Below are 15,228 nucleotides of genomic sequence, written 5' to 3' on the forward strand. Positions count from 1 at the left end.
ACGTGATGTGCTTTGATAATGACACGCCGACACATTTATTTGGGATTATTTACAAATTTTAATGACGTTTTAATTGTGTACATATATTCGATCTCTTGTATTCTGATTTTGAAACACAGCCATAACTATACCAGGTGCATGGCTGACGCTGGCTGTCCAATTAACAAGCACAACTTGATTTTAATACGCCATTCACGCGAGAGTAGCGCCAACACACGGTCAAAAGAAAAAAAAAGACCAGTTAAATAGTGATGAAGATTTTTCTGACACACTTTTCGCGAAGAAAATATTGCACACGCCCAGAATAATGATCGCTATTGTACTGTTGCAATAACAAACAACACTGACTGCACAGTCATTACATATAGTGCGGTCCTTTCTGTCGCATGCCAGACATGCATTTCAAATTGTTTTTGTAAATAGAGTATAGCGCCCTCCCACCGAATCCTTTGTTTTTACCCACACCGTCCGCATACCGATATTTATCGTATTCGGGAGTCCTGACTTGAGCGTGACGCACTCTAACATTTTTACATGACGCGATTTTCAGTTTTCCCATGGCATCGAAGAGAAATTCGTAGTGGCCCACACGGTCTAGCATCGGATCGAAGCCAACACTACGAACTGATAATGTCCTACCCAAGAATGCATTTGGGATCTCATCGGCTAATTCGCAGTCTGGATATTCATCGAGATAACTATGCCTGGCGTTAAACACACGATTCACGCAGTACCCATCTTTACTGTTTCCCCGCTCAAAAATCGATGTTGTGAACAACAGCTTCATCAGTTGCCCGTCTGTGTTTTCCATGCGGGCGCTTACAACGTCGATATTCAATTTAGGATCCTCTAACAGTTTCAGCAACGATTCCAGTTTAGTGTTGTCGCAGAAAAGCATGTCATCATCTAGAATGAAAAAGTATGGTGTCCTTACTTGACTCAGAGCTAAATTTCTACCGGCGAACCACCCTTCAGCGAAGGGCATGATGAAATGTTTAACATTGTTCCCAGCGATTTTCTGTGGGTGTTCGGAGTCATCGGCCACTATGATAGTCATATTGGGATAGTATTTATGTACGCTGTCAATCATGGTACGGACGGCACCATAACGCATGAAAGTTTTCGTGATCACAGTGACTTTCTTAGTGATGTCATCGCTGTCTTGCACGTCAAATAACCGCGGGAATGGTTCCCGTTTAACGTGGACGTGGACATGAACGGAAAACCCCCGGTATCGCACTTCAATCACATCTCTGGCGTCGATGTCATATACACTGCTTTTATACACAAGTGTCTTAAGAACTTTGTTCATGTCCGTTATATTCATAGTGGTGTACAGCTTCAATTTGCTCGAGTCTTGCCCGGCCAGACCCACCGTGTCCCTGTACCTCCCAGATAGCTCAACGCTGATGGTCCCCAGGCCGTTCGTCGATATTAACTCCACGACGAATTCCTGTTCGCCTTGCATTGTGGGTAGATCGACGATACTGATTCCCCGGAGGCTCGCCGATGTCAACGGTTCTAATATAATGCCGGCGCCTACGTATGATATTGGTGACATCGCCTGGCACATAACGAAAGGCTCCTGTTTCCTTATCTGTTCTCCTTCCCATTTCTCCATTTCTTTTTTCCTGCGATATTTCTCACTAGTTTTGAGCGGGCCATGAAAACCTCCATCACATTCACACTCCTCCGCCTCCCTCTCCCGCATCATTTCTTCTCTCATATCCTCCACATCTCTCAGCGTCTTAGCGGAATCCTCCCACGCCTTGTTTACAAATTTGGCGAACAATTCACGACATTGTTCCTCTCTAACGTCGTTTTCCACCGACACGGGATTCGTGATTGGGGTCTCCAGTATGGACCGGGAACACCTTTCGTTAGTTGTAAGTTGTTTGTAATTTGAAACCAGCATCAAAAAGGTCATGATGCACGAGAATACGATGAGAGTATTCAGACGAACTGTGTAGAATTTCCCCTTCATAATGATATCTGTAACGAAAAGAACGTATCCAATGTTATTACAGATGCAGAAATAATGTTTCAAACGCGGTGGTCGTAGATTAGGATGACAATATGTATCACACGAACTAGAGTTACAATCATAAACACGCGACAACGATTTATGCCACGACAAAAAAAAAAAAAAAAAAAAAAATAGTAAAATTGAAAACAAATTTTAAGCAGCTGATTTGATGAACGAAGGTTAGTTTATATGGTACAACCAAATATGTTATATCATTCTATCATTATAATTCAATACATATGCATCAATGCACGTGACATTGAAATGGTCATTCTAATACTAGTACTTCAATCGACCGACAACCCCCTCCAGAATTCATTAACGTTGTGCGTTCTAAACATATACATGGTCATTGTTTATTAGTCGTGGAAAACCAACCTGTGTCTCCTATTTTGTCGTCAACTCTGCACACTGTATCTCGGACGCTGTATCTGAGCTAAAGCTGTACTACCTTAGCCAAGGCGCAAATTTCGATTATTTACTATAAAAAAGTTATGTCATGTACCTTGAGTTAAAGATGCAATATATTGTTGCTAATATTGTAGTTCGATACTCCATACTCTAGACCAAATCGGATTATGATCTATCATAAACTAAATATATTGTGTTTGCAAGATAAATCACCACTATATATTCGTCAGATGAAAAAAAAAAACACTAATGCGCATGCGCATTTATCGTAATTGTACACACCAAGACAGCCAGTGCACATGTTATGTTTTCGTCCATATTGCGTCTGTAAATATTGATAGCGTGCTGTCGCATAATTTACTGACCGGAGATTTAGCAGAGTACCGGAAATGATTATTCCACTGTGTCGCACAAACTACGTGCATATGTGCAAACCGAAATATGATTCGATTGTTTCCAAGTATCGTGGTTGTAAACGAGGGCACTTTACAACGTGTTTGTAGAAGGCGCTCCTCAAAATGTAGCACAACTCAAATTCAATATCAAAAGCTAAGATTTTTGTCATAGCCGATTCAAGAAATTCTAGCACACTGGGATGTGAGGGCGCCATGCGAAGTAGTGGGTGCACTGTGAACTTCAATGTTTTTTGAATATATCTTAATTTTGTCTTTAAAAAAGTGAACATTTTCAGTGTTGATTGTAGAATCAGAATATATCCAATAAATCGTGCCCTCAAACAACGAATCACAATTGTGATGACGTGGGGGGAGGTAAGAAATATCGTTAAAACAAAAATACTTCCTTAAGTAATCAGTTAGCTGTTAGGAATAAAGCAACAATCTGAGGTAGGTATCTGCATCTACATCTGACCAAAATCTATCCAAATGGTGTTCAGGTCTGGTTGGACCAGCAGCCAATCAGGACTCTTGATATATGACGCTTCGTTTTAGTAAGTTGCTCTAATTGGCTGACAAATTAATTCAAAGAATTTAAAACAGGCTGAACATCTACATATCTATCGGATTTAATCAGATCAGTATATGACGTCCCACTTCCCCAACAATGTACCAGGTCAGCGAGTTCCGCAATGACGCACACAATGGCGTGTTATTATAATACCGGATTATGGACAGAATAATTGATATACCCTTATTACATTATCCATATATTATTACAGGCCCATGCAATCTATGTCTGCCTTGGTATATTTTTTTCACAATAATATTGATCACTTTTCAAGAATGAGCCAAAAACTAGCTGGTGCCCCTTTCACAAAAAAAATCCACATCATTTTTTTCCTTATTTCAAACGATTTTACGATACAATGAAAAAATATTCTGGCTGTATTAATTACAGAGGCGACATATCCAAAAATTAAAAAAAAAAAACACAAAAAACAAACAAACAAATATTTAGCATGGTAGGAAACACTGTGTTACTTTACTACATCACATTTCTACAGTAAATTCGTTTGTGGCGTTGACGCTCGTTCGACTGGGCCGTCCTTTCTCGTAAAGGTAACCTCTAATTCAGAACGCTACTAAAATGTAAAACGATGTCTTTTTCTTTTTTACATGTGACATTTTAGTGAGAATTATTAAATTTGGAAAAAAAAATATTTTGGTCATTTGACAATGTTTGAAAACAAATCGATGTTTCAATATCTAAATGAAAAATCAGCATGCACTATACATCGCGCCCTCTAATGACGGAACGCTTCCCTGAAGTCGTCGTTTATTGAAGAAATGGTTTTTGGCAGCGTAGTCGCTTGTGTTCTAGAAAAATACGAAAAAACAAACAAATTTAGTGAAAAAAACAACACAAATTTAACAAAATTGACAATGTATTTTACAAGGTAAGTCTCGATGCCAGGAAGTATTATACAATTTAGCATTTTATTAGAAGGTTTTTAATGTCAACAAGCGTTTTCATTGTGGACTATCAACGTGTATTTTTTTATTTGACGTTTTTCTCTCATTCAACAGATTTAAAGTCAACGGAATAGTAGACATGGTTGAGTGGCTAATACTAAAACATATTTCGACATTAATTATTGCCTCTGTTTATGCGTTAAACAAGTCAAAAACGCACAAATAGACCATGTTAAGAAAATCGTAGTTATGATATATTGATATGTTATATTTGTTTGCAAACTAACCCAATGTCCAATAATTGCAATAATAAGGTACGTCGCACATTAATTGTATATAACGGCTAAGCAAGAGGTGTTATGATTCATTGCACGATATAGTAGAGCGTCCCCGATGGGAGGAAGGGGAGCTAGACACATTTAATACTAATTATTTCGTTAATAAGGCATATACATGTAATCTGCTTGGTAGGTGAAGGGGGCTACTATAAGTGGGACTCGGCTAACTAAAATTTCTTTTTATAATTTTGGAACAACATCATTGCATGAACTGTGATTGCACAAAGTGCATATGCACCGAAGCATATGTTGATGGTAGCTACAGCGTGGAAACCATCGTAAAAACAAAAGATGTCAATCGTGCGATGGAAACAGCTGAGTATTATGCTTTCATCTATACATTAGTATACGGACACAAACGGAATACCTACAATACGGTGCGTGTCATTATGGTATTGGACTGGCAATATGATATCCGCAACGTCCGTGTCAAATCATTATAGTGGCCGCATATTTTGAAAAATAAAATAAAACAAAGCGCATGTCCATAACACCAACTCCTAGTGAAGCGACGGTATACAACCAACCACTGTCACAAATACAGATGGCAATAACTACAATCTAGCGAATATTAGGTGGCACGGTACGTCACTGGCTTCCATGGGAGCAACTGGTAATATAAATATACCGTGTTTCGGTGTACTCATGGGGAATCAAGTTCGTTCCGGACACATCGTGACACCAGAACACCACTGCCATGATTTACATATGAAAATTAATAATAATATTCAACAGGTCACGCAATATACAATTGTCATCACGTAAAATGACGATTTCGGTCAATTTTGAGAACTCTGCCGTCACATCACACACACGTCAGTGTTCGAACACATCTCATTCACACGGTGGGAATCGTAATTTGAGTTGTCATGACGCCAAACGCGAGATATTGTCCCGGAAATAACTGAATACACTCACCTCTGTATAACGCTGATGTGTGTAGACCGTCAACCACAACATTCAAATCACGTTAATTCATACGCAGATTTTATATACCACGTGATACACGGCTGGACGCTGATTGGCCGCCTGCGATCACTCATTATCTGTATGATCGCGCCATGTGTGCATACTTGTCATGGGATTTGATTGATGAACAAATGACCGTGATGACGCCAACACTGTTTAAATTGACTGTGTTGCTGCAGTAATGTCATATTCTAATCTATAATACTTTCCGTACATACTAATATTTTCTTTCTCTCACCGTTTCAATAAATTCTAATTTATGATATTTGCATATTGCCAAACGCATCTGTTACTGAATATATAATAACATTGTTATAACCACTTCGCGGTTGACAAACACACTCGAATAATAATCACAATTAATTTATCTATTTTATTTATTAACAAAATTTCGAAATACCAAAACTGGTGGAATGATTTCATTTTTAAACCGACATGTCGTTCTTATACACCCCGATCGTATGCATCTGTTTACTCCAATGGTGTTCACGTATTTTCCAATATATTCGCTACACCATGATATTATCAGTTTATTACAGAGTATTATAAATATAGTCAGTTCCCGATATCAGTATTATTCGAAAATAGATAATTATGTTTTTTTGTCTGTTAGTTATTAATCAATCAGTTAGCCATTATGTCGGTATCATTTTTTATCATCTGTCGAAATAAAAATACAATATATTCGTTATCACATGTGATGTACATGTAGTAATTGAGTGTCGATTGTTTGATTATTACGTGGCCACCTGTTATCTATTTAAATCAAGCACAAATCATTTAGGAATCTAAATACGCTTTTAAAAGTATACAATTGACACATTAACATTGCATTGCAATAAACTCAATATGTTGGCGACATATGTCAGGATTGCCCACCATATTGTGTAGTATTTCAAACAAATTCCACCAAAAATTGCAATAATTATTGCTCTCTCATTAAAAAAGTCCAGTGATAAATATAAAGTCAGGAAAAACGCAGTCCACAGACTGACTCAAGTCGAGGCGAGTTTTTAAAATATTACAATTGGTGTAATTTTCAATTAAAAAAAATATTTCCTTGGTGCAATTTTCAATTAAAAAAAATATTTTCTACTCTCATCGCGAAATCCCCACTGAGTGATGATTTTCCGATGAGTGAGGTATTTTGCAGAATTTTTTTTTTAATTACTTGAGACAGGACAAATCTCCCCGACTGTAGCCAGTCTACGCAACGTACAGTACCTCTTGAGATGACCGGATAACATGAGTGACTCGCTCTGAGGAACAGCTAGCTTGTGTATATCAACTACTCAGCCAACACCCAATTAGAGTTCACCTTACTTATTTACTTGGTTGTTTACCAATGAAATTGCTACATGTATCATGATAGGCTGGATTCAAACAAAGTTCAGATGGTAATACATACAATTATACGCATGGAAAAAATTATCAGTAACGGCGTCACGACGCTTGTACCATTTATCGGCCGGTCATTGTACTCTGTTAATTGTTATGTCAAAAAAAAAACTAACGTGCTACGTTGCACGCATGTGTATGACGTATATACAAGGGTCACGTGTTGACATGTGTGTTACTGGGATTCGGAATAGGGGATGTTAATACGGAGAAATGAAAGATATATGAGGCAGATGTCTGTCCTTATTGCTGTTGTTTTTGATTTTGTTGTTGTCATTGAACTTGTCTTTGTGGCTATGACAACTCAGTTTCTAGTCATCTTCAAATTTGGAAATGTTATCAATCCCCGTATAATGTCAAGGACTTTACCAACATCTATATATTCAAAATAAGCACGAAAATAAAATAAAATATCGAATAAATAATAAATGTTGAACCAGGTGTTAGTAATATGCTCGCCAAAATTCGTTACTATTCAGTAACCAGATATGTTATTTTCATTAGGTTGCATAAATAACCCATTTTCCCGCCAAAATAATGGTTAGAATTTCTCCGTCCAAATTTTGCTTATATATTTCACTGTACTATTATACAATTATATATAATTCTCGTTTATTATACCAATAAATGAACGACCACAACGCCATATTAGTTGAGGCGTCGATCTAACGTACAACTGACTCCAATTCAGTATTTTTACATTTGCATTGCGATATACAATCAGTGCGTGTTACGTGTTTAATCAGCGATGATATCATTTTATATTCTGGCCTGTTTACACGTATGCTGCAAAACAAAAACGCGTATTATGGGTGGTTTTCAAACATATATACATCCTCCCTGCTCTATAGTCTGTTAATTTTGGTTAGTAGAAAAAAGAATTGAAGGATCCTTTTAATTTTCATTTTTTCTTCTCAGTTTCTCTACTATGACCTTATTCGGTTTCACGCGTTCAGCCCGTTCTCGTTACTACGCTCTCTCCACCCTTTCCCGATCTTTCAACTTAACCCTTTCCCGGACATATTTTTTTAAATCTTCAAATCTCATAGTACAAATATACACCAATATTCCTTATGGCTAGCATGGCTATGATTTCAGCCACCTTCTTTTTCGGAATCAGGAGCATCGACATGGAGAATTAGGCAAATTAACAACAGCTGCCAATTTATTTTGAAACAACAGTGTGTGCAACAATCTTCGTTATGAGCACCTGCATACGATATTGCTTACGAAATAAATAAATAAACAGTCAGACAGGCAGCTTACGTAAATTTATACAACCAGGGCTATTAAAATATCCAGTAGGGGAGGGTCGAATGCTCTATCTGTTTATTGTGGACATGAGCATTTGAGATTATCGCATTGTGTAGGAATACTATATCCGTTTGTACAATGTAGTCATACATGCGTTTAGTTTTCGAACACTTAAACACGTCCCACCACTGCCTCCATTGTCAAGTGCTTCGAAAATATGATATATTCACAAATAATTCCCATCTTGTGACCAACCAAATAACGGAACTTAAATACATTTATGGGTTACATAACACAAATGAGTGTTACGAGAGATTGTTATATAAACCAGTTCATACACAGATGCAAGGGGTGCGTTCAAATAAACATTTACTATAAACAAAGATACACAGTGATACAGACGTGAAATCAACCGAACATTAGACAACCATTATGGTAGCTATGTCGACTGACAAATGTCCAAGTACATTGTATGAACATAATGATTAAAACATTTTCTTATGTCATTAATGGTGACCTCATTGATCTTGTTCATTTTTGGCCAGAAATGATACTTTACATTCATTTAAATACCAGCATTTACATTACTGTCGATTTCCCCCTTTTTGTACTATATGATTTGGATAGAATTTGACGATTTTCCACCTACATTTTAGCCAGTATTTTCTCGCCAAATTTATAATATTTGGAATCATATTGAATTTGTCCTGTCCTTTGTTAGTAGTATTTGAAACAGTCTATGTTGGCTTGTTTGCTTTGAAACTTTCTAAAATGGTGGGCCGAGGAGGCAAGGTTTATTCATGTTCATGCAATCCAATTGTAATTTTCGGTTATTAGGCCAGAGATGAAATGTCAGGTAGTCTAACATTTAGAAAACATGTACTCTTAGGTTTTCATATTAAGAATATTTCAAATATGTAAATTACAATGCATATGTATCTATATAATTTCACAATTTATTTGTATGGATAGCTTGTGGGGAATTGATCACGATAGAGGAAGGTCATAGGCCATTTGTAGGATCTTCTCATTTTGGGAATTAAATTAAAAAAACAACAACAAAAAAACATTTTTTTTTTAAAAAGAGTAGAACTCCATTGCTTAAATGAAGTATTGCAATTTTAATTAATTATTTAGGTCATTGGAGAAATCGTTGAACACGATGTATTTGGGAACTATACGTTATACACGTTATGTCTTTAGTGATGTATTTCCTCAAAGAATTACAGATCAAATTAATATGCTCCTATTTCTATTTAAAATTACGATTTTTGTCAAAGAATTTGTTTCACTTTTTAGAGAATGTATTCACACTCTTCACTTCACACACATACGAACATAATTATTTTATTCAGCTCAAAATATAACTACAATTCTACACACTTGTTTAGATATATCGAGAAAATTGAGCGAATAAATCGTTTCGGTTAAACAGTTAATGCCTCTACCATTTTACCTTTTTAGTATTGTTTCGTGTAACGGTTTGTTACATTGTATTTGGTACATATGTCTGAAATTCTTTTGTGAATAACATATGTATTATGAATGCATAAAATGAAAAATCAATTATTGCCGAGTTGTGATAATCATTTTTCAATCATTTTTTTTACAGGGTAGCTCTATAGATAATCTTCCAACAGATTGGTGCTACCCTGGATAAATCAATAATCCGATATATATATATATATATATATATATATATATATATATACAGGGGAGAATATTTGCGCCTGTTATAGAAATATGTTCGATGTTTGCTGAATCCTAATTTGGTAATGCCTTATTAGAGTGAGCATATAGCGGCGATATGCCATAACATGGTAACATTCGAATCAACTCGAACATTTAAAAACTGGGCAGTGGGATTGGACAATCTATATCGGAATTGAAATCATAGAACATTATTATTATTAAACTAAATTAGTTATTATTAAATTGGTTTGATTTTTTTTTCTAGAAATAAATAGAAAACAATATAATACATTGCCAAATAAATTGTAATGATCGTAACATGTGTGAAACTGCCCAACCAGAAATAACCACAGAACGCATACATACATCATATGTAATATAAATTATTGATTTTAAACACATGTATAATAGCAGAAATGTCAGTACATTGTAATCGACCAGCAGGCAATAACGATCGTAAATGTATATATGGTAAATTTAAAGTAATTTATAACCGACACGCGACATGGCTTATCATGAAAGCAGTTCGAGTGTTCTTTCAGTCATGGATGACATTTGGGGCTAGATCGTGTATGTGCCCGCTTCATACAGCGTAATAGTGTCATTTCTCTGCAGTGTGTTTCTGTTATTCTGGCCTGACCACCTCGAAAGAATATAAATTGCCCGTCTCTTAGTTCGCACAACCCTAATGCGTACCATTACGCGGTCTTCTTATGTGGTATATATTTCACTCCTCCGAGACATTTCATGTTGTTCTTGAAGACGGAATATAGCATTCTATGGTGGTAGCCTTCCTTGGAACCAATGCCGTCCGTGTATCTATGCTGAACATACTCCCTAGTCCTTATTCTATCGTGGTAGAGTGTGACGTCATCGCACACGGCAATGCGCAACCTGCCCAGTGCATCGTAGTAGAACTCCATGTGACCGATGCGGTCTATGATAGGATCGAACCCAACTTCGCGAACGCGTGCCGTTTTCGCCATGAATATATTCCCGATCTCGTCGGCGAAATAACACTGCGGCATGCCGGATGGGCTATGATAGTGACGTGGATGGCGCCTGTATAAGCAAAACCCACTGTTGCTGTTGTTCCTTAGATAAATAGCCGGTGCGAACACGGAGTCATCGAGGTTGCCGTCCCTACTTTCAGTACGCCCGCCAAGAACATCCAGCGTCGGGTGAGATTGCATTCTAGTGAGCAGTTTATCGAGTTTCGTATTTTCAGTAAACACCATGTCATCATCGACGTAGAAAAAATACTCCGTCGCTACGAGACTGAGTCCAATGTTCCTACCAGCAAACCATCCTTCCTTGTAAGGCATTTTAATGTGTTTCACGTTCCTGCCTTTTATGGGCCGCGGTGATTCGTTGTCATCCGCAACTATTATTGTCATATTGGGGTAGTATTTGTTGACACTAGCAACCAGCTGATTAACAGAGTCATATCGCAGAAATGTTTTGGTCACAACTGTTATCTTTTTATTTAAATTCTCACTGACGTCACTCTCCCATTCGTATAATTTTGGAAATGGATCTCTTCTAATAAGCAAATTAATGTGAACAGTCACGTGAAGGAATGTCACTTCTATGACATCTCGATCATCAACGGTAAACACGTTGCTATGATACGAGAGGTTGCTAAGCAACTGGTTCATGCTCCCTACAGAAAGAGATGAGTTTAATCTTAGCAATCCCGTGTCTTCTCCATCTACTTCAATCATGTTGTCAAACTGTTCGGGAATGTGCAGTTGAAGTGTTCCTAAAGATCGTTTCACTCTGAACGAGATTGTATAATAGGTGTTAGACAAGGCGTAAGACATTGATGGATGAATCGAAAGTCCCCGTATGGTCACCATACCCAGCGGCTCGACAGACAACCCACTTGCCATGTAGCCAAGCGGAGACATTGCGTCGCAGTGAACTTCTGGCTCTTTTGACAATTTCCGGATCTGGTTCGTTTTCTGAACAATCTCTTTCCGTCTCCCTGACGATACATAATCCAGTGGCCCGTACGAGCCCCGAGTACAGTAACACATTTTAGTTGGGTTAGCAGTACCTTCCGTTGGATTCACCCTGGATGAGCGTTGCGAGTCCTTTATCCACTTATTGAAGAAATGCTGACATTTGCTGATCGGGTCCACATCATCGTTACCTCTCACGTGTCGTTCAGAGCATTCGTTGCCATTCGCCAGGTTTATCAAATACCGTACACAGTTCAAACACAGAAATACAAAAATGGAAGACCGTAAAACGGATTTGAGAATCCAAGACAAACGCATAATTTATGTGCATACACTTCTTTCCAAACTTAGGCCTTGATTCAAAGTATTAATTATAAATAGTCAAATTTAGTTTTGTTTGATAAACTACTCTTGTGAAACGCTATTTTCATAATTTTGGATTGGCTTAGGCTGTTCGTAGAATGGCCTCCATTCTTACCAGTTATTAGCTGGAAAATAAAAATAGATTGAATGAATGTTGGAATAAACAAATAATGGAATACTAGAGGCAATCAGATAAATAAATAAACAAACAAACAAACAAACAAATAAACAAACAAACACACAAACAAACACACACACACACAAATAAATAAATAAATCACATCTTTGGCAGTTAACCAAACCAATAACAATAGTGTATGCATGACTTGTTATACAGCACATGGCAAACCCATAGATGGCTGACAACCGCTAATCGTTATGGGAGTGTTTATTTCGTCTGCATTCACCAAAAACGTACACAAATCGGCGATATATCACGCCGAGGACCTTTATCCCAGCTCACAACACTAACTAGGTATACATACCCGTTAACATCCTTCCTATTTCCTGTTCAGAAGTACATTCAGTGACACGGTATATCGTCGGTTATCGCCACATGAGTCTCCTCTGTAGGCTACACCTCGCACAAAAGCTTCCGATGACGCCACGAACGGAATGGCGCCATCTGCTCGACCTCCGAACTCTAGAACTGGATATCCGCACACTGTGTATGCAAATTCAAGATCTCAGCTGAGCCCAGATGACGCACGGGGAACAAATAACACAATTTCTGAAATTTAAAACTACAGTTCAAACAAATCGGCTGTAATAATCCCGCTCATGTCACAACTGTGACCAGCAATTGTTGATATTTAATTTTTAAGCGTCGTGAATTTATTGTACTCAGAAGTCGTTTTTATCGTTCATACTATTTAAATATTTACACCGTGGATGTTTCTTTAATTCTGATTATGGATTAATTTAAGTCATATCGGTTCCACATAGAACGTCGTGATGATAGCAAATTGATCACCGGCTACAACGACAGTAACAGCATTTTTTTGCGAAAAGGGACTTCAAGATCATGCCCCATGAACGAGACAAACGAAAGTTACGAATTATGTAACTGTTCACATCGATATAAATTATATGAATGAATAAAAACCAATCTATCCGCCGCGGAAAATGACATTTAACCTGATCGGAAATATAATTAAAATCGGAATGTATATTGCACGAATATAGTATATTAATCCCCGAGCATAACGTGAACCACATTAAGTTAAAAGTTAAAACATATTTATTTTACTAAATATTACAATCTATAATAAATTAGTGATATGATGACTTATAATCGGTTATTAATAATAATAAATTTTCTAACATTTGGTAAAAATCACAGTGAAATTATTATGCGTTATGGATTATATCCCGTGAATTATCCGTGTTAGTGCGCCACCAACGTATGGGTAGACCCCGTTTGTAATTGACGTCAGGTCAGTGACCTAGTCGTCGGCATTGAATTCATTAGCCATCATTTCGAATAAATAGGCCTATACCATATACTTTAGAAACACTTATTTTGTCCGGTGATGGTTTGACAACTGGGATATATTATGTTATCGACTGAATCTCGTGCTAAACGCACGACTCTAACCTCCATAGATGTTTTAATTGGAAGAATATTGCCGAGATCCAACAAGCAATTAAAATCAGAAAAATATAATGCCACGTTTCGAAACGTTTATTGTACACAAATTAGGAGATATTCGTATGCAAATATTTCCATATAAACAGATTTCATGTTTATATAATTAAACAAATTAGTCAATGCTGGTTAGCATTAATATAGTACCACAGTGCGCATCGCGGTGAAGACCCATGTATCACTATGCCCCCTGTTTTCAGAGTTACGTGGAACTTTGACTACTCATTTTGTTATGTAAATGACCTTATCACAGTGTGGTGATGTGTCATGCTCCGGGTAATCGATACTGCACCACAATGCTGTGGCTTTCGACAAAAGTTATTTCGGTCTGATTACTAGGAGCTGTATTTAGAGTTAGGCTTGTCAAACAAATAAACACTGATTTTAATATTGGCTGAACAGCTGTTCGAAAATGCCAATCATCTAACTCAAACATCATAGCCATACTAGCGCTAAGTATTTTTTTTATCAGTTATAAAACCTTCTTGTCATTAGAAATGTAAAATTATGTAGACATTTTAAAAATATTATTATAAAAGTTTGCAATAAGCCTGAAGTATGTATTGCTTCTCAATGAGTATTAATCAATTTGAAGTAAAAAATGTACAATTTGATCAATTTGTTTCGACACTAAATCAGATGCACGATAAATTAGTAGACGTGACGCTGGTGACATGTGATTGAAGAAGCTTAGATAGACGTGCCTAACAGTGTATTAAATACCGAACAATCAAACATCGTTAACCTATTTTATGTTTTATTGTATTGACGGAATCGTGTGAACACCACTGTTGTGATTAATATTAACATGAAAAAAGATTGCTCGGGTTTCCGATATCAGGAAATTATCGTATGAAACACAAATTATTACGATATTTGCAAGCTATTATTACATTTGGGTCCAGCGTAGTTTCCGTTAAAGTAAGTTCATTTATATGAATATTAATTTGTATTCGTTTGCATAATTGACACATTCATGGATATAAAAGATAAGTAACCGATGATTTGTCACCAACTCCCTTGATACACATGGTCACTATACGAGCCTAGAAAACACAATTGTTAAAAAAAGTTAGGCATAAAGAATTCAGATTTTATAATCCCTCATTAATGATGACATTATATACACCAAATATATTAATTACGCAATTAGGGTTTGACATCACGAATCAAAAAAATAAATTGTTGGTCCTATGCAATTTTGCATAAATCAGACGTTAGTTTTATATTACAATTATTAGCACTGACGCAATGAATACGTGATGCTTTTATTCATGTTAAACCGTACAGCTAT

The 15,228-nt window shown here is 36.8% G+C and overlaps 2 protein-coding genes across 2 annotated transcripts; both read right to left on the bottom strand.

Moving 5' to 3' along the window:
- Nucleotides 1-34: 34 nt before the first annotated feature.
- On the bottom strand, nt 35-5,637 carry LOC100378876 (beta-1,4 N-acetylgalactosaminyltransferase 1-like). Its single transcript, XM_002737745.4, has 2 exons — nt 5,565-5,637; nt 35-1,992 (listed from the first exon to the last, which is right to left on the bottom strand). The coding sequence occupies exon 2, from the start codon at nt 1,982-1,984 to the stop codon at nt 359-361; it is 1,626 nt and encodes a 541-aa protein (XP_002737791.3). The 5' UTR covers nt 1,985-1,992; nt 5,565-5,637; the 3' UTR covers nt 35-358.
- A 4,685-nt stretch (nt 5,638-10,322) lies between these two features.
- LOC100378728 (beta-1,4 N-acetylgalactosaminyltransferase 1-like) lies at nt 10,323-12,881 on the bottom strand. The gene is made up of 2 exons (XM_002737744.3): nt 12,772-12,881; nt 10,323-12,411 (listed from the first exon to the last, which is right to left on the bottom strand). Exon 2 carries the CDS (start codon nt 12,239-12,241, stop codon nt 10,658-10,660), a length of 1,584 nt encoding a protein of 527 aa, XP_002737790.1. The 5' UTR covers nt 12,242-12,411; nt 12,772-12,881; the 3' UTR covers nt 10,323-10,657.
- Between the last annotated feature and the right edge of the window lie 2,347 nt (nt 12,882-15,228).

Source organism: Saccoglossus kowalevskii, chromosome 18 (assembly GCF_978046115.1).
Source record: "Saccoglossus kowalevskii chromosome 18, keSacKowa6.1, whole genome shotgun sequence".
Lineage (NCBI taxonomy): Eukaryota > Metazoa > Hemichordata > Enteropneusta > Harrimaniidae > Saccoglossus > Saccoglossus kowalevskii.

What these genes read in the sequence shown, in the direction of transcription:
- LOC100378876 (XM_002737745.4), bottom strand. Translation starts at nt 1,984, where the DNA reads ATGAAGGGGAAATTCTACACAGTTCGTCTGAATACTCTCATCGTATTC.
- LOC100378728 (XM_002737744.3), bottom strand. Translation starts at nt 12,241, where the DNA reads ATGCGTTTGTCTTGGATTCTCAAATCCGTTTTACGGTCTTCCATTTTT.